The 18,819-nt window shown below is 36.8% G+C and overlaps 1 protein-coding gene across 9 annotated transcripts in view; it reads left to right on the top strand.

Moving 5' to 3' along the window:
* The window catches only part of CCDC102B (coiled-coil domain containing 102B), a 189,575-nt gene that overhangs the window by 47,075 nt on the left and 123,681 nt on the right, over positions 1-18,819 (top strand). For 6 of the 9 annotated variants that reach the window (XR_012649741.1, XM_075022906.1, XM_075022902.1 and 3 more), the window contains one exon: positions 10,430-10,534. Coding sequence is in view for 8 of the 9 variants with exons in the window: in XM_075022906.1 (XP_074879007.1) it covers positions 10,430-10,534 (105 nt within the window). In the remaining variant the exon portion in view is untranslated. Of the gene's footprint in view, positions 1-10,429; positions 10,639-10,845; positions 16,929-18,819 lie in introns of those variants that run through there. The other 3 variants (XM_075022903.1, XM_075022901.1, XM_075022909.1) reach the window with 3 other exon arrangements.

Genomic DNA, 18,819 nt, shown 5'->3' with positions numbered 1-18,819 from the left:
GCTCTCTGCATATATTATTTGTGATTGATGTAAAGTTTCAGCCTTTAGGATTTTTATGTATCTATGGACAACTTATATTCCTGCATAAATCACTTGCTGTAAATTAGTCGTACACACAAAAGTTTTCTCTGTGTGTAGATGGGGAAGAGGAAAACAAATGCGAGCAAATCAGCGACTTTTCTTTTAATGTCAACATAGTGCAATGATATCAGCTTGCAGCAGACTTAAACATTTGAGCAGTACCAGAAGGAAGAAATATTTGATTACTAAACATGCTGGTGCTCAGATACATGCATTGTTATGAATATAAGCATTCATTAAAAAGTTCAATTTGTTGCAGGGCTTGGTATCTCTAGATATTGTCAGGCACAATAACATTTATCATGCTTTCAGTATAGTTTCTGATGGACTAAATGGTGTTCTTGGCAGACTTGCTCACAATAAGAGAAAAAGCAGAGTAAATTTATTTTTTCCTATATTAAATATTGAAGTACTTGTCAAATAAAAAGGTAGCCAACATTTGTCTTCCCTTTCCTGTGGAAGGAGTGCTACAGATTCTGGTAGACTTTGATTATTTCTTTTAGATGAAAAAGGAAAAGAATTCTAGAAACAGTCACATACAGTGTAAATAATAATTGCAAAACTGCCTAGTGTCACACATGGTGAGTAATAGTTTTGCTTGCCAGCAAACATCACATCTGTGCACAGCAGTGCTGAGCTTGGAAGCAGGCAGACCTTAGGAGCTTTTGCAGTTGTCACCAAGCTCTTAAAGACTTCTAGCAGTAGAAATCTCAGAACAAATAAAATAAATTTAAAGACCTCAAACTCCCAAACAAAATAAAGGGTATATTGCAGGTAATGAAGATTCTAGAAAATATTTCCTATCTGCTTGGACATGGCAGTCTTGCTTACGTGAAGTCTGTCTTCTTCTTACACTTTTCCCAAAGGGAGGTATGCAGTGGAATGAAGCCATTGTCATCTTCCAAGTTCTCTAGACACTTCTGATCTAAAACCAAAAGGGATTTCAGAGAATCAGATCCAGCAATCTAACTGATCTCTTCTGCTTGTATGTAACATCTCTTTGAAGATGCTTCTGCCTGTATCAGGTTTTTCCTGATCTTCCAGTAAAGACATGTGCTGAGAGAGTATCTTCAACAGTTTGATACCATTCCTTTTAGACCATTGATATAAGAGCTTCAGACTCAGTATTATAATTATCTTACAAATTGTAACTGTGTTTCACAATGCACTCTTAATGAAGAAAGATGATGCTTCTGCTTGATGGTAGACTCCTCAGGCAGAGCTTGGTTCTTAATTCATTTGATCCAATCTACCTAGGTGCCATGTTTAAGGAAATTGCACTTTTGCCATTCCTTCTAGCAGCTGCACCACATTCAATACTTTAGAAGTTGACAACATCTCATAAATAAACAAAATTATCACTGTGAAATGGCAGATTCTCTGTCCTTGCATTTCTTGTCAATGTGCAATAACTTGGAAGATGCTTGGTAAAACTGCATAACTGCCATGTTCTTGGCTCTGGCTTTGAAAAGGTTATTGGATATGAGAGCTAGTATTCCTGTCTGAGTTACAGAAAAGGAACGTTTGCTTCAGAAACAAAGAGCTTTCTTTGCTGAGTTTTGTAAGTAACTGCAGGGAAAAGATCTGTAAGAGTCAAATTCACTAATTTCTTTATGAATCTATGGTTATTTCAATAGGTTTTCTTTTTTAGGAATGTGACATGATCCTTAATTCATAATCAACCTGTGACTTATTAAACTTCCAGTTTAATTTGTCTCTTGCTTTGAGTTTGTAGAATAATTTGCAGCATAGATGAGTGGAAATGACCTCCAAGCACAATATAGTGAGGATATCAAGAATCTTGAAAATGTGTATTTATTCATCCTGTTTTAAAACCCCCAAAAGCCCTGTGCAGTCATTTAAAGCATTAAAAAAAATATTGATTTTAAATTTTCATTTTTGATCTGTGCAAGCTGAAACACATGTTTTACAGTTATTTGAGTGAGGCTGCCAGAGGTTTCTTTTTATTAGTTTAAACAGGAATTCTTGCCTCTACGGGTCACAAGTCTGTAGGCCATATTTGGCTTATATGTAGATTATTAGTATGAAGACAGATAGCATTAGAAGTTAATGTTTTGGTGGGGTTGAGTAAGGTTCAGATTGTAAATAAATAAATGAAACTTCTGTTTTCAGTCAATTCTGCTGTGGAAAAGGACTTGCATGTCATGTGAAGCATCACGTATGGAAAACTTTCATTTAAGATATTTGGAGAATTTTTCTCAGAAAATGTGTTTGTTAAAAAGTGCCAGTTTTGGAAAAGAAAAACCTTTTGCAGAGAGAATTTCTGGTTGAATTGGATTTTTTTGTTTCTTATATCATTGTCAGTCATATGAGTTTGTTATCATTGTCAGTCAGATCATATCAAAACTACAGCTTTTTACCATAATGCTTGTGCTCTGTCCATCTATTTTAAAGGCTTCCCTTAGAAAGCTGGAGGTCATAACTCTCTAAGTATACTTTCCTCCCTTTTTCCCAAGTTTTATAGGAAGCTAACAAAAGTTTGTGCTAAAACCAAACAAAAATTGCTGCTTTCTTAATCCCCTTTTCTCCCGGGGAGTGTGTGGAAAAATTTTCCATTTTCCATCTGAAATAATATTGACTGTTATATCTCTTCTTCATCATACTTCTTTTTGCTGTCATTAGTCCCATTAAAAATGGGCAGGCAGTTTAATTGTTGTCCTCCGTCCTACTCTGTCTTCCCTTGACTAAAGGGAAGGAGAAAAAAACTTGTTTTGATAAAACTTTTTGAGCCTCAACCACTATTGTGCTGCCTTAAACTGAAGTAGAGCATTAAGATTTTCCTGCTAATGAACTGTACCAGGAGGAGTTCCTTTTTCTGTGTCTGTTTTTTCTCAGGGCTCTGTCTTTAATATTAGTCATAAAATGGTGTAGGTTAGCTCTAAGATGTAATTAACCAGTTTCAAAAGGTCAGTACACTGTACTTCATTTCTACCATTCACCTTAGCAATTATCCACTTCACTGACAGTACCTTGACCTCACTCTATGCTTCCACCATTATTCTGGTCATCCTATTGAAAACTTAAATTCAGTGCAAGTTTGTGGAGGTATTTTCTGGAGAGAAAATATTCACATTTGAAGGGAAAATGAAACATCCTGAGGATTTTTTTTTCACACATTGCACATTGTTTCATAAGCTTTCAATTCCTTTATAAATCAGAACCTGTAGCTCTACCTGAGAACATCTAAAATTCTTATTCTCTATACACATATGGCAATATATATTTTCTGTGGAAAACAAACTGTGAAATTCTTTTCACTGAAGATGTGAGATAGGTATCACTGCTATTCAATCAACTTGCATTTTTAATTGAAGTTTCAGTAATAAATTTCAAAATTAAACATAAGTACACCTCTTCCTGTGAAATGTTTTTGTGTGAAAAGTGAAAGGAGATAGACTTCAAGGCAGCAATAGATTCATTTAAAGGCTCTGGTTTTTTATGTAATGAAGGATGGAAAAAATTTTTTAAAAATGCCAGGTTCCCTTTAAAGAAACACAGGAACATGTCTATGTATATACACATATTCATGCACGTATGTATTTTATATACATGTATATGCCCACAAAAATTTCATTAGGTCAGTTCAAAACAGCTAACACTGTTTGAATGTTTGCCTTGCGTTGCATTTTCAATAGCATCTGGCTCAACTTCCTTGGTGAGAAAAGTTAATCTAGCTGCTTTCCTCATCTTGCTGTATTAGGTCTCACAACACTTGTTTTCTCTGGTGGTGTAGTGGAGAGGAAAGCAGGTCTGCACAAGTTACTTACACCATGGATGAGGTTCAGCCTTTTGAAACTGTGTAGCATGGGGTAGATGAAAAGATCCCAGTGCATTCAAGCTCAGTGAGGGGGAATGGGTCCATCTCAGAGCAGCTCTAGTTGTACAGTTATGAAACAGTCTACAGAGCCCATCAGCATATGTAACTACTCTTTTTTTCTCTTTTTTTTTTTTTTTTTGAGTGAAAAAGTTACTTTCTCGAATGGCAGGGAGCTCGTAATTGGAAAATAAGGTTGGTACGCTTTTTCAATTCAAAAAACAAACAACATTCCAAGTCTTGTTTCTAGAGGGAAATGGATCCCTGAAGCTTATTCTGTTTTCTTTTGCTTTGTTTAAATGAGAGGAATACATTCTCAAAATCTGAGTTAACACCTAGCATTGCCTTTAGTCATTGCATTTAATCTTTTCTTTTCCAGAATTTAAAACACCAAGTTATAAAAAGACCCTTCTTACAACATCTCAAAGAGGGATAAGCAGGCTTGGGTGTGTTCTGAAAGACCATAAACCTGCAAGATTTTTTGCACAAAATTACGTTGAAGAGACCATGAAATACTTAATTTTGCTTGTTCTTCCTAACTTAATACCAGACCTGATTTTTTTTTTTTTCCTTTGCTTTAGTCTCCCTATTAATTTTGGAAGAATGACTTGAATGATAAAGAAGAAACTTTCCAAGGTGTTTAAGTTTATATGTTTTATAGGAATTCACCTTCATCTCTTACATAAAAATTAAACTCTTAGAAAAATTTCAATTAGAAAAACAGTAGTGCAATTCTTGAATGGGACGTTACTGCTGTGAATATCTGTTTTTCATCTCTGAAGTAAGGTAAACAGCAAGAGAATATAACATTACAATTTCTAACTCACTTTAAAAAAAAAAAAAAAAAGTAAAATTAACCCAACTTTCTTTTTTTTTATGGATCTAAATGCACCACTAAAAGCTGTAATAATACTGTACTTTCACAGTAGGCCTTTGTAGTGAACATACTGTTGCTTCTATCATGAGCAACCATTAAGCCATTAAGATGTTTTAATTCCTAATTAAATTAAGAGGGTGAAGCTAATTCATGGAACAAGTAGCTGAACTTGCATAGGAAGTACTTCTCACACCTGATACACGCAGTACCCATACTGCTTAAAGAGTTGAGTTGCTTAAATTGTTTTGAAAATACGACCAAGTAACAATTGATAACTAAAACTGGATTCATGTATGCCATTGGAAAAATATTGCAAACAGCAAATATTTTTTCTTTGTTTGAATTTTTATTCTGCAAATATCAACATGTATCTTTACACATGTTCATTATTCTGCATGCCAGAAGTATCCTGCTTAAAGATTGTAATGACTTGATTAGATTATCTATTAATATAGAATACAAAAATTCAGAAAAAGTAATGTAAAATAATATTCTTTAATTCTCAATTAAAATAAACGTGTGCATCCTTCTTTACTTTAGGAAGATTAGCAAAGGCGTTACCAACAAATACTTGGTCAGTAATTTTCAGTTTTCATATATTAAAAAAAAAGGTAAATTCTCCTTCATGGCCTTTTTAATAGCAATATTTCAGTTTTCCACTAAATGAGTTAAAATATAATAATTATTACAATATAATAGATATTATATGTAATTTATAAGTATAATAAAATTAATTTTATTTGGTTCAAGATAAAATATATTGAAAAATTCATATAGAAGGATGAGACTAGTCAGTTCAGGAACACCTGTGTTCGTCATAAAACAATAGGTGTATCAAAACTGTTCTCCGCAATCTGTATCACACTGATATGAACCTTTCCTGTCTGTTTTAAATGCAAATATGTAAATATTTGCAACATAGCTCTGTCAAGGATGGGGTCTGGAATATTCAGGTTAAAAGCAGCCCTGAGGCAAAGAGAGACTTCCCTCTGCGGAGTCTTCTTTCAGCTCTTTACAACAGTTCCCATCAGCTAGCTGGCCTTGAGCGCTGCCAGATGAACTGCTGGAGCTGGAAGGGCCCTGACAGGGGCTTTGGGGTGTGAGTGGGATTGGGAATGCATTGCACAGGTGTGAGAGACAAATTCTGTCTACTCAAAAGAAGGTGTATCTTTTTAGCTGGGAGTGACAAAATTAGACGTGATGACTCTCTGAAGTTGGTGTTCTGACCTGGAAACTAAAAGTTGGGATCTGGCACCTCACTTTTTTTCACATGTTCTTTACCAAAGAAGAAAAAGAGAGCAAATACTTCCTACGAGAGCATCATATGAAAAGTGGTATTTGGCATACGCATAAGGTATATTTTGGGAGAGCTTTAATGCATAACAAACCAACCCTGATTACTAACACTCTGAAAATTAGTATTTCAGACAATATGAGTTCTAGTACTTTGCTGGACAGCAATTTATAGTAAAATCAATTATACCAAAATTGTCTATTCATGATTTTGTACAAGTTAATATTTGTTTCTGACTTTATTATGGAGTTCTTCATCTATATGGTATACTAAATATTTAAATTTATCATTACAGGACCTTGTAGACATCTTGGGTGCAATGAATTGAAATTTTACAGACAGAGAGATAAGTAAATTTATCTTTGACTCAGATCTTGGTTTGGTAGTCATCTCGTGCTTAATTGCCCGACTGAAATTCAACCTTGGATGGCTTTGTGATTTCTCTCTACTTGAAGTCTGCCAAAAATGAATTGGTATTGATTAGTGTCATCGGTGTGAAAAGGTGAACTTTCAGGCTTAGTATTTGAGTTGTGTGTTTTGGCAGATGCTTTGCAAGAACATAGGGCTTTCTTGTGTTCCAGACCTTTCATGGGTACTTGTAAGACATTATGCCTGCATATGATGCCTGCATATTTATTTAGAAAATATACAGGTTTTGTGATTGTAGTCCAGTAGATGGTATTTGAACAACTATAAATCTGCACAATTGGGAGGGGGGTGGTAAAAAGTTTTGGTGCTAAATAGAGGTATGTCATCCCTTCATTTCCAGTTGTTGTACAGAAATTCAGTGGATAGAGTTTAAAGACCTCATTAGAAACATGTGAGCATCTAACATTTTCTCATGCATTGGAGTTAACATCTTGTACTCTATCATCAGTGGGCAGACCATGCCAAAAAATATCAAACCCCAAAACAGGGGTATAAGATTATCTTTCCCTGATTCCCTGTTTAATCTCAGTACAGATGTTTATCACATTCTAAGGAATTTAGCTTGGTAAAAAGCCTCTAAAGACTGTGAGGTAGCATGAACATGAAATATAGGCTTTTCACTCTGTTGTATTTTACCCAGATGGACCATACCCCCTAAAACGAGTAGTTTTGTAGCTGTGTAATCTTTTCATGCAAGAAAAAGTCCATAATGTAAAGACAACTGCTGAATAGCATAATTGTTTAATAAGTTAAAATTAGTTCCCAGTTAGTCTGCAAATATGATACAGAGTGTCAAAGCAATATATTCCTTTCTTACTTGCTAGTTTGCCTAATCTTAGATCAAAGGCCTATTTCAGTTTTAAGAACTGTTTCAGAGTTCTCTCTAAATAATACTCTCCAACAGTGTATTATGATGTGAAGACTGGCCAAGGTTTTAAGAATTCTGTTGGTGTGTGTGGAGGGTTGCTCATTTGTTGTTCTTGTGTTTGCTTTGTTAAGGGGAGCAAATAATCCATGATGAGAAGGAACAGCCTGAGGAATTGTCTTTTGCTGGTGGAATAAAATGTCTTTAAACATAATCCATTCAGTTTTTAACTCTTTGACAGTTAACTTTTCTAAGTGAAGTAGTTGGTATTCATCATCTGTATTTAGAATCATAGAGTATCTCAAGTTGGAAGAGACCCATAAGGATCAAGTCCAACTCCGTGCTCCTCACAGGACTACCTAAAACTAAATTGTACAACTAAAAGCATCGTCCACATGCTCCTTGAACTCTGACAGGCTTGGTGCTGTGACCACTTCCCTGGGAGCCTGTTCCAGTGACCAACCACCCTCTCAGTGAAGAACCTTTTCCTAATGTCCAATCTGAACTTCCCCTGACTCAGCTTCATTCCATTTCCTTGTGTCCTGTCGCTGGTCACCAGAGAGAGGAGATCAGCACCTCCCCCTTGAGGAAGCTGTAGTCTGCCATGAGGTCACCCTCAGCCTTCTCTCCTCCAAGCTGAACAAGCCAGGTGACCTCACCTGCTCCTCAGAAGTCCTGCCCTCGAGACCTCTCACCATCTTGGCTGCCCTCCTCCAGACACACTCTGATAGTTTGATGTCCTTCTTATTTTGAGGCACCCCAAAGTGCACACAGTACTTGAGGTAAGGCCACGCCAGTGCAGGGTAGAGTGGGACAATCGCCTCCCTCGACCGGCCAGCTATACTGTGCTTGATGCACCCTAGGACATGGTTAGCCCTTTTGGCTCTCAGGGCACATTGTTGACTCATATGCAGCTTGCCATCAACCCAGACCCCCAGATCTCTTTCCATGGGGCTGCTCTCCAGCCTCTCGTCCCCCAGTTTGTACATATAACCAGGGTTACCCCATCCCAGGTGCAGAATCTGGCACTTGCTCTTGTTACATTTCATATGGTTGGCGATTGCCATACATTATGTGAATTGGCTTAGAATTGGAATTTAGAGATGGCTCTAATTAATTTGTTAATTATTTTCTTGTAATGTCTTAGTTCTTTTGTTCTTGATTTCCTATTTCTTCCAAGGAATATACTTTAGTATATAGATGCAACTTTAGCTCATGAAGTGTCCATACCTAAATAATATAAGCCTTTGGAAATTATGGACCTCATTTGAAAATGGATAAACTTATGGTCGGGGTCTGATTTATACATGGAAGCTGTTTGAAACATCAGGACTGCTGTTTGTCTTTTATCGTTCTTCATCATGAGAAGATGAAGCTTGTGGAGAAAAAAAGCACTTGGTCATCTTTTTTTTTTTTTTTCCCTTTTTTTTTTTCTCCTTTCCCCTACTTGGTCTTCTGGGGAATCCTCTAGTTTATTATATAAAGAATATTAGCTAGAGGAATATCTGGAAAAATATTATCATTGTTAGTAAACAATCACTTGTTATTTTCCATTTAATATTATTTTTGTCCTTACTAGAGAGACTCAAAAAGCATTTCTAGTTTCCTCTGAAAATCTGAATGAGCCTCTTTAACTTTATAGGGTATCTAATTGTTTCTATTTGTTCAAAAATAAGGGGGAACAGACAAGTTTACTATTTGATTTAGCTAGATAATCACATTGTTACAATTCACAGGGTCTGAATTATGTTCTTCTGATGCTGTAATGCCTCATTCTCTTTGCTTTATGTGCAGTAGCTTTTCATTATTTGCCAGAAATTGATTTTAAAATAAAAGTAACCAATATCTGAAAAAGTACACCTTCCTAGACCTTTCTAAACCCTTGTTGATACAGATATCCTGTTTCTTCAATGAAATGCCCAGCACTGTTTTCAGTCTCTACTTTCATCAAATAACCAGTTTTAGTTTTCACAGAACTGAAAATTGTAAAGTTCTTAAAATTTTTACTTTTATGCATTAGCATTTCTCTTCTTTTTTTCATGTAAGTTGAAAGATCTGGAACCTTTCATTTTCACAGTTTTTAATCTATCTTAATCTCCTTTAATCTTCTTATAAGTACCAGTTAATAATAACTTGTTAATAGTAAGTACTTGTCAATAATAATCTGATAAATATCTCTCAGTACCTGATAAGTACCTGTTTTGTGTTATACAAATAAATTCATTTTATCAATTTCTGTTTTGAAATCTGAGAAGCGTTTTGTACATTCTTGGCAAAACCTGTGTCTAGTTGTCTCTGAGGGGGAAATAAATCAGTTGTTAGGTAATTACTTTATAGGACTTAGTAACATGACTTTTTGTTGATATGTGTAATTCCTCCTGTATGTGGATTAGATAAATGGATTCAGAAAGATGGGTTATCCTAAATTAAGGTTACAACATTGGCCATAAAAGATAATATTTCCTTAAGGCTATTAATTGTGACCTCAAAAAACAGAATAGTCTGAAAACTTAAAAATCTTTCATCTGGTCATTAGGATAACAGTTTCTACTACTGAAGACATACTTTAGAACTTCTTTCATTTAATGAATATTCATTATAGTCCTTCTAAAGTGTAAACAGACTATAACTAAAAATATGCTCTTTGGGGGAATAAAAAGTGAACTTTGACACTGTCAGACCAAATATCAATCTCAATTTTATTTAAAACAAAGTCTTTTGTTTTGGTTTGGTTTTAATACTGTTGTTCCTTAAATAGCAGGGAGAGAAATAAGATTTGGTTACCAGTTACTATACTAAAGTATTAGCTATGCTTAGGTAAAGGTACAATTAATGAAAAATTGACTCTTGTTCTTTTTCTTTCCAATTCAAGTACTTAACATTATGAAACATGGAAAACGTGTATCTTGGACTGATTTCTAAGATGCCCACCTTGCGCTGAGGTGAGGCCATTAGCCTCACCCAGTAAATAACAAGGTTTTTAATCATATTATTCTTCTTTCTTTTTCTCTCTTTGGTTTTTCTTTCTCCAACCACAACCCTTCCCAGCTGGAAAGACTGCAGTTTGAGAATACCTCTGAATGGGGAAAGAGAGAGAGACTTGAAGCAGGAAAGCAAAGTTTGGAAGAAGAGAACAGAAGATTGAAGTTGCAGGTAAAAGAAATTCAGGGACTTCTGGAGATGAAAAATAAAGCAACACTAACTAAATTGAATTGTCATCATCAAAATGCACAAATAAGCTGTTAATTAAAAATAAGGTATGTTCATTGCTTAGCTCAATTACTTAGAGAGCATTCCCCAAAAGAATTACTATTTCATAATATCAAAACGTGCCCCTAAAACAAGGGTTGTGCGATAAGAGAACAGCCTTGTCTGCATCTCAGACCTGGACAGTTAGAACTCAGTGACTTTGAATTTCTGTAGGGTACAGAAACAGAAAGAAATATCTTTTTTATTTTTAAAAGGAGCAGGGAGAAATGACAAGTCTGACAAGATGAGGGAGCAAAAGTGAAGACTGGGAGTAACAGAAGAGATTAAGTAAGCTTTGGTAGCTATAGAGTCCTGATGAAGGTCAAAGCAAAAAAAGCTGTGAGACCAATCATTCCTCTGTCTTGCTGAATATTGAATCACTTCTTAGGGAAGAGAGAACTGAAGGAAGAGCCTTATTTCTTAATTTTTTATTCCTCTAAAGTTCTGTTAACTTTTAAACCTTATTTTACTGCTAAAAATGATGTGATAAATTACTCGGAGACTCCTAGCTGTGGGTATTTCCTTTATTTTATGGTTTTCCATGCCAATAATTAAGTGGTAATCTAGAAGGCTCTCACTTTCATTGAGACTGTGCAAGAGAAAGGAAAAAACCCACCAACCCAGTCAATCAGTAAATATACATACTTGATGTTACAAGTTGGGCAACACGAAACAGTTAACATTCTTATTTGCTCAAATAACAAATAATTTACTGTCATTTATATGCATTTACTTTGGAATAATGGCAATCTGAGTAACTAGGACTGGATTTAGGGTATAGTTACAATAAGTAATTTCTCTTTGGAAAGATTGAGAGAGAGGTTCTGGACTTGAGGTCTGCTTTTAAATGTAATGATACGATTTTTCTATATTTTTGTGATGGCTCAGGAGCAGCAAATTACAATTCACACATATAGCTTACCTTTATAAAATATCTTGCATAACAAACACCTGTTCTGGATTTTCCTTTACTAGTATTTATTTTATCATACCATATCATATCATACCATATCATAACGTATCAGCATTTTAATGATTTTTTTGTAATGCAAGTAATTTGAAGTTGGAGATGTGGCCAGAAAGATGCTCATCTGCTAAGGCATGTTACTGTATTCCAAATACCTTTTAGTTACATGGCTGTCCTGGGTTGTTTGTTTGTTTGATTTTAAAATGTTGCTTGCAGAGAATACTAGACATCTGTGATCGACTCTGTTACTATCACAACACTAACTGACACAACTTCACAAATTTTAACAAAGTCAAAAGGCTGAGATGGAGCTCAGTCATCTCTCTTTCCTTCTCATAAAAGTGAATATCCCTGCAGTGTTTGCCTTTTCCTAGCTGATGATTTTAGGATAAGATTGTCTTCAAAACTATTGGTTATCAGTTTAAAGGAGAAAATTAAAAATTGTATTTTAGTGTCAGCTGAAACTATGTAATCTGTCATCTGTTGGATTGGTAACAGTTATCATCCAAAGATTAGGGTGAAAACTGATTTGTTTGCAGCTGTTTCTATCTCTGATTTAGAAGAATTGCAAATTGTGGAATCACAAAACAAATCAGGGTGGAATGGACTTCAGGAGATCTTCAGTCCAACCTCCTGCTCAAAGCAAGGTCAGCTCTGAGGTCAGACCAAGTTGCTCAAGGCTTTGTCCAGTGGGGTCTCAAAAACCTCCAGGACTGCACAACCTCTCTGGGCAGCATGTTTGTGATGGGTTGACCCCAGCTGGCAGGTAAGCTCCTACCCAGTCCTCATTCACCTCCCCAGCAGTGGGATGGAGGAGAGAATTGGAAAGGCAAAAGTGAGAAAAAACTCATGGGTTGAGAAAAAGACAGTTTAATAAGTGAAGGGGGGAAAGGTGATGCAAAACCAATCACACACCACCAGCAGACTGATGCCCAGCCAGAGTCCAAGCAACAGCTACTTTGGAAAAACCACCACCCCTCTGTTGTTGCAAGGGACTCTTCCTTCCCAGGTGCAGGACTTTGTCATTGCTGAATTTCACAAGGTACCTGTTGGCCCCTTTCTTCAACTTGGTTACAGAACTTCTTGATTGGAGCATGCCATCTAAAGGCAAGGATATTGCCTCTGCCTGTCCCAGCTTTATGGGGAGATAGGATGGCCTTGATGGGAGGGAGCATTTTCCCTCAGAGCTGTGAATAGAGGCATCTGCTGTGCCAGGAGTAGTTTCTCCATTCTGGGCTGGGAACCTTGCCCTGTGGTGCATCACCACCAAGGTTGAACAGTCTTGTAGCCTTCAGCAGCATTTCCAGCCAGGACTCCTTGCCAGGGCCTGCCATAGTATCCTAAAGCTTACTTGCTCATGGTGCCCAGGGCTCCTGGCCTGTCTTCTATGAAGCCAAACACCCACTGACAGCATAAGTAAAATTAAAGGTCAACAGTATTAGAGGAAAGAAGGAGTGTGGTGAATCCTTAATGCCACAATGAACTCTATTCACAGCAGCAAAAATTTAGTAAGGTAGAAAGATCCTTATGAGAAAAAATACTCTAGCAATGAGTTCACCTCCAAATCAGTCATGGCACTGGAGACCTGGCCAGCCACATGTGGAGAAGATAGTGGTTTGTAGAGTTAGTTAGCATATTTTTTTAACCTTGCTGCTGACATTTAGTGAAAAACAGGGGTTAAGGAAGGAGAGAGTGGCTTTTTCAAGGATTCCAGCCTAACTCAATTTATATCTTAGATAGAACCTGTCTATTCCTATGTAGAGACATCCTAATGTCACTGTTGAACCTTTCTAATTTCTGAGACTGTCTCTGTCTAATTTGATCTAGTACTATCAAAAACCTGAAAAGAATGCCTTTGACTTCTGATTCAGGAGCCTTTTTTTCTGGGATAGTAGCTTGGGTTCAAATAAAATAACGTGTTATACGCAGGGTTGGAAGAGTACAGAAGGATGATTTCTGTAAAATGTGGGTGTTGGTTAGATGTTTAGGTTAGCAAAGGGAATCATATACAAGATTGAAACCACAGCCCTCTCAAGATCTTTTGCATCCTAATCTGAATGATTAGGGCTTTATTTAGTGAGTAGACAAAAGGGATATGGGTAATGTGTTATGGAATGAATTCCAGAGCAAAACACAGTTGCCCAACACCCTAGCTTCTCCAAAACCTGTATTTGTGAGATGATTTGGGAGATCCATTGTAGTTTAGAAAAATATATAGTGTTATTAATTGATGTATGGCTGATTCATACATTTAAAGGGTATAAACAATGACAACGTTTTTTCTTTAATAACAGTTTTAGTAAGATTAAACATGATATTAAAGTACAGAAGTGAAGTCCTTACATCCTTGTCTAAACGGTTTTATGTTGACACTTAGTTATCTTGCTCTTTAACAGGTATACGTTCACAGAATATAGAATATGTGCAATCTCTTGCCACTCATGGTAGTAAATCATGGAGATTGAAGTTCTGAACACAAAAGTTAATATTATGTTTTGCACAAAATATGAGTCCTTAATATTATTCTTAGCTGGCAGTATGTTGGTTTAAAATGTTTCCATATGCAGTTTTTGAAAGGTTAACTTCTGTTATACAAGATGAGCAGAATTGATGAAACAATTGAGAACAGACATTGTTACTATGTGATTTTATCGATTGTACTTCTTGGAACAGAGAATACTGTTTAAATTAATAGTTTTATTATTTGACAAATAGCATGGCAACAAATATTAAATGGATCTAACTGGTTCATCTAGGAAGGGATAAAATGAAGGAAAAGACCCCTTGTTGATGGTATAGGTCAATACCCAAAACATGCTGTTTATGGAAAGGTATTTTCTATTTCATCTGTGAGTATGACCTTGAAAGAAACTTCTAAATTAATTTTAGGGAAGAATAACTGTTCTTCTATATTATCTCTAATTATTATGGTAAAGATCTGGTTATTGAATATTTGATTAATTGAATATGTTTTGTAGTGGACTTGTACAGAATTTAAGTGTAGAATATTAAACTATGGAGCTTGTGGAGGCATAAACTAATTTTTTTTTTAAAGTTTAATTTCCCTTTTTAATATAAGTTTATAATGTTGTTAGGAAAAAATTCCATAAATTTTAAAGGTGGAATGATGGACAACATGTATTTTTAAGATGAAACCTTTTTAGCTTAACATTACCCAGCGAGATGGGTTTAAAATCATCAACACTTTGTTTGATTTTTCAGAAGTAGGAAGCACTCAAATTTTTAGGCAATAACTTAAAAAATGGTCTGTGTTGAGTTTACATGGCAAGGTTTTGGTAGCAGGAGGACTGCAGGGGTGGCCTCTGTGAGAAGAGATCAGGAGCTGCCCCATGCCAGACAACTGGTTCCAACTGGCTCCAAAAGGAGCCCACCACTAGCCAAAGCTGAGCCCATCAGTGGTGCTGGTGGCGCCTCTGTGAAAACACACTTAAGATACACTAAAAATGCTGAGCAGCAGTGTGTGATAGGGAGGAGTGAGGAAAAAATGTGAGAGAAACTGCTCTGCAGGGCCAGAGAAAGAAGGGGAGCCAGAGCAGAATTTCCCCCGCAACCTGTGAAGACCATGGTGAAGCAGGTTGTCACCCTGCCACCCATGGAGGACCCCACACCAGAGCAAGTGGACATGCCATGAAGGAAGGTGCAGCCTGTGGAGAGCACATGCAGGAGCAGGCTCCTGGCAGGAGTTGCAGCCCATGGGGGACTCATGCTGGACCAATTCTTAAAGAACTGTGACCTGTGGGAAGGACCCACTCTGGAGCAGTTCATGGAGGACTGTATCCCATGGGAGGGATGCCCTGCTGGAGCAGGGAAACAGTGTGGTGAGAAGGAGAAGCAGAGAGGAGCTGTTATGGACTTGACCCATAACCCACCATTCGCCATCTGTGCATAGAGGGAAGAGATAGCGGAATTGGAAGTAAAGGAGTGAAGTTGAGACTGGGAAGAAGGGTGAGAGAGAAGGAACATGTTCTTAGTTTCATCTTTGTTTCTTACCATCCTACTCTATTTTTAATTGGCAATAAATTTAATTTTCCCCAAGTCAAGTCTGTTTTTCTCGTGAGGATAATTTATCTCAACCCATGAGCCCTTCCATCTTATTTTCTCCCCTATCCTGTAGAGGAGAGGGGGTGAGAGACCAGCTTGGTGGGCATCTGGAATCCAGCCAAGGCTATCCCACCACTGTGTTAGAGGTGGGTGTGTTCCTCATGTTTCATAGGCAAAAAATAATCTTTACGATAGCAACTTAAATGAGATTGGTTTTCTTCGTATTTTTAAAATAGAGGGACAATATCCACTCTCTCCTTTTCCTTAGACAAAAGATGTGAAAGTGGTATTTCCTCCTCCTAATTACAAAATGAGATATTTGATGATGGTTTTCTTATATGGCAGAAACTATTTACCCTGCTGTAGTTATAAAGTCTTTGTAATTTCACAAAATCAGTGTGTAAGCTTTAATTTTTGTGAATGCAAAATTTTGATACGGGAATAGTTGTAATGTGAATGACGTGCTTCCTAACTTTAATTAAAAAACATCAGTAAAGGCTGTGAGACTAAATTACTGCTCCCTAAATCTATTTTTTTAGTTGAATAAGAAAACAAAGTTCAATCGTTCCTTTTTTAATATCTAGAAAAGTCAAATTAACAAAAATTTCAAGACAAAAATTCTCTCTTTCTGTACATCTCTAAGGAAGATGTTATAACATGCTTGTATTCACTTCCAGATTTATTATCAAGATAGTATCTTTTTCTTCCTTTCTCTGTAGATTAAGCAACTGTTTCAAACAAACTACCAAAGTACATATACTGTGATCTGTCTTGGTATGCAATTGTATGGCAAAGATTTCAAAGTGATTGAAGTATTGAGTGATTAACTGAAGGAAAGAAACACTGTAAATTCACGGAAATAATGGCTACATACTTGATTCTCAAGAAAAAGAACTAAAAATACCACAGTTTTTAAACTTTCAGCATCATAAGGTGCTGTTTCTTCATGATTCAGGGAAAAATATTATCAGCTATTTTTCATCTTTAGTTAGGAACAGACTGTTTTTTGAAGATCACTGTATATATCAGACCCCTTTGTTTCTAGTGCCTTCTGGGTTTTAATGGATTACTACTACTTGTGTGTAAACCCTTTGGATGAGAAGCTGTTGGATCAGATCACACCTTAGTAACACACATTTTATATGGTATATAAAACACATATACTACTTTTTTTTTTTTTTAAGAAAGCAAAATCTCAGTTACAGTTTTGGCAACTGAAGTAATAAATGCTTTTCTCTTTTTGCTATGAAAAATAATATAAAATATTCATTACAGGTAGCTGAAAAGATTGTTCATACTGTACTTTATTCTTCCCAGAAATATTTAGATCATTTTAAAGTTTATTCAATTTTATTTGTTCCAACTGTTTACTATTTACTTGAATGTAGATGTACTGGGTCTGGCTGGGATGGAGTTAACTTTCCTCAAAGCAGCCCGTGCAGTGCTGTGCTTTGTATTTGTGGCTAGAACAGGGTTGATCATGCACCAGTGTTTTGGCTCTTGCTGAGCAGTGCTTGCATAGCGTCAAGGCTTTCTCTCCAACCTCCCATGCAAAGGCCCATAGACTAGGGGTGGGCAAGAGGTTTGGATGACAAACAACCAGGACAACTGACCCAAACTGATCAAAGGGATATTCCATACCATATGATGTTGTGCTCAGCAATAAAAACTAAGAGAACTGGGCGGGGGGGGGGGGCGGGGGGGGGATGGTGCATTTGTTGTTAAGGTGTTTGTCTTCTGAAGCAACTTCTATGTGTAGTGAGGCCCCATTTCCCAGAAGCTGGCTGGACATCGCCCACTGGTGGGAAGTAAAGAATGCATCTCTGTTTATGAGTTGGGGTTTTGGGGGCTTTGGGTTTTTTTTTGCTTTGCTTCCACATGCTGCCTTTGTTTTTTTAGTTTTTTTTTATTAAACTGTCTTTAGCTCGATCCATGAGGCTTCTCATCTTATTTTCTCTCCTGTCCTGCTGAGCTGGTGGAGTGAGAGTGGCTTGGTGGGCACCTGGCACCCAGCCAAGGTTAACTCACCACAAGAGAACAGTTTTAATGAGAGACAGCCTTATTACTCCAAGCTCCACAGAAACTTATCACAAATTATTGACTAGAACAGTATTTACAAGTACAGTTGTGAAATAAAATTTAAGAAGTGGTTGAGAAAAATAAATGGAACGAGATAAGGTGACAAATGCTGCAGCTGCATTAAGAGACCGTAACATTTTGGTTCAAAGAAGTAATGAGGCTTTAAGGAAGAGCCCCTCATCATCCCCCCTTGAACTGGTATTGCTTTAGTTCAGAGTGATTTTGTGCACACTTAATTCCTTCTGAAGGAAACTATGTGGGAATCTCTGCTTCAGATATTCATGGTCCAAGCCCTAAGGGAGTGGACAGAGCTGGACCACTGACAGTTTTTGGGGTGGCCTCATACTGCACGTGGATTAAGGGCCATAGGAGCAGGCAAAACCTAGGCTCTTGTGTTTGTGCATGGGCCTCAGCACCTGCTGCTGCAGCCTACTTTTCCACTTCTGCTGTGCTGATTTACTGGTGTGAATAAAGCCAAATACAAAAGGAGATGCAAATTGCTTCCTTGTCAACAGTGATCACAGTAGATGGTGATCTGTCTGCCCACTATCTGAATGCTGTGATCTGCCAGAGGTGTTTTGAGGAGGTAGCACAGTACAGAGGAGGAATTTTATAATTTGCCTGGATGATGTGAGAGAAGTTTTTAATAGTAAGGGCTTATACTAATTGCCATGTGTTTCATTCCTAGTTTTGTGTCACAGATCTCTTGAATTGAGTTTTTAATATATTTTCTACTCTTTATCAGAGCAAAACTCGAGAGAAGACATAATTATGGTATCATTGTTAAACACTTTGATACTTCACCTAGCACTGTTCATCCAATGGAGAATTATCTTTGTTTCAATGCAAACCTCTGGGGCTGGTTATTGTGATGGTAAAACAGTACTGGCTGCAGAATTTGCTCCCTTAGCAGATTTTTAAAACACAAAATGTTTTGTCAGAATTACCACTTGGGATACAGGGGGGTTTTATATGATTTTTTTGCTAATTACTTTTCTGGTGAAATGCTCATTTTAATTTCTTAGAAAACCCGCTAAAATGTAGAGCTAAAAACAAATAAAAAGAAAGTTTTACAGATGTG

This window comes from Buteo buteo, chromosome 3 (assembly GCF_964188355.1).
Source record: "Buteo buteo chromosome 3, bButBut1.hap1.1, whole genome shotgun sequence".
Lineage (NCBI taxonomy): Eukaryota > Metazoa > Chordata > Aves > Accipitriformes > Accipitridae > Buteo > Buteo buteo.
This window is presented reverse-complemented; position numbering and strand designations above follow the sequence as displayed.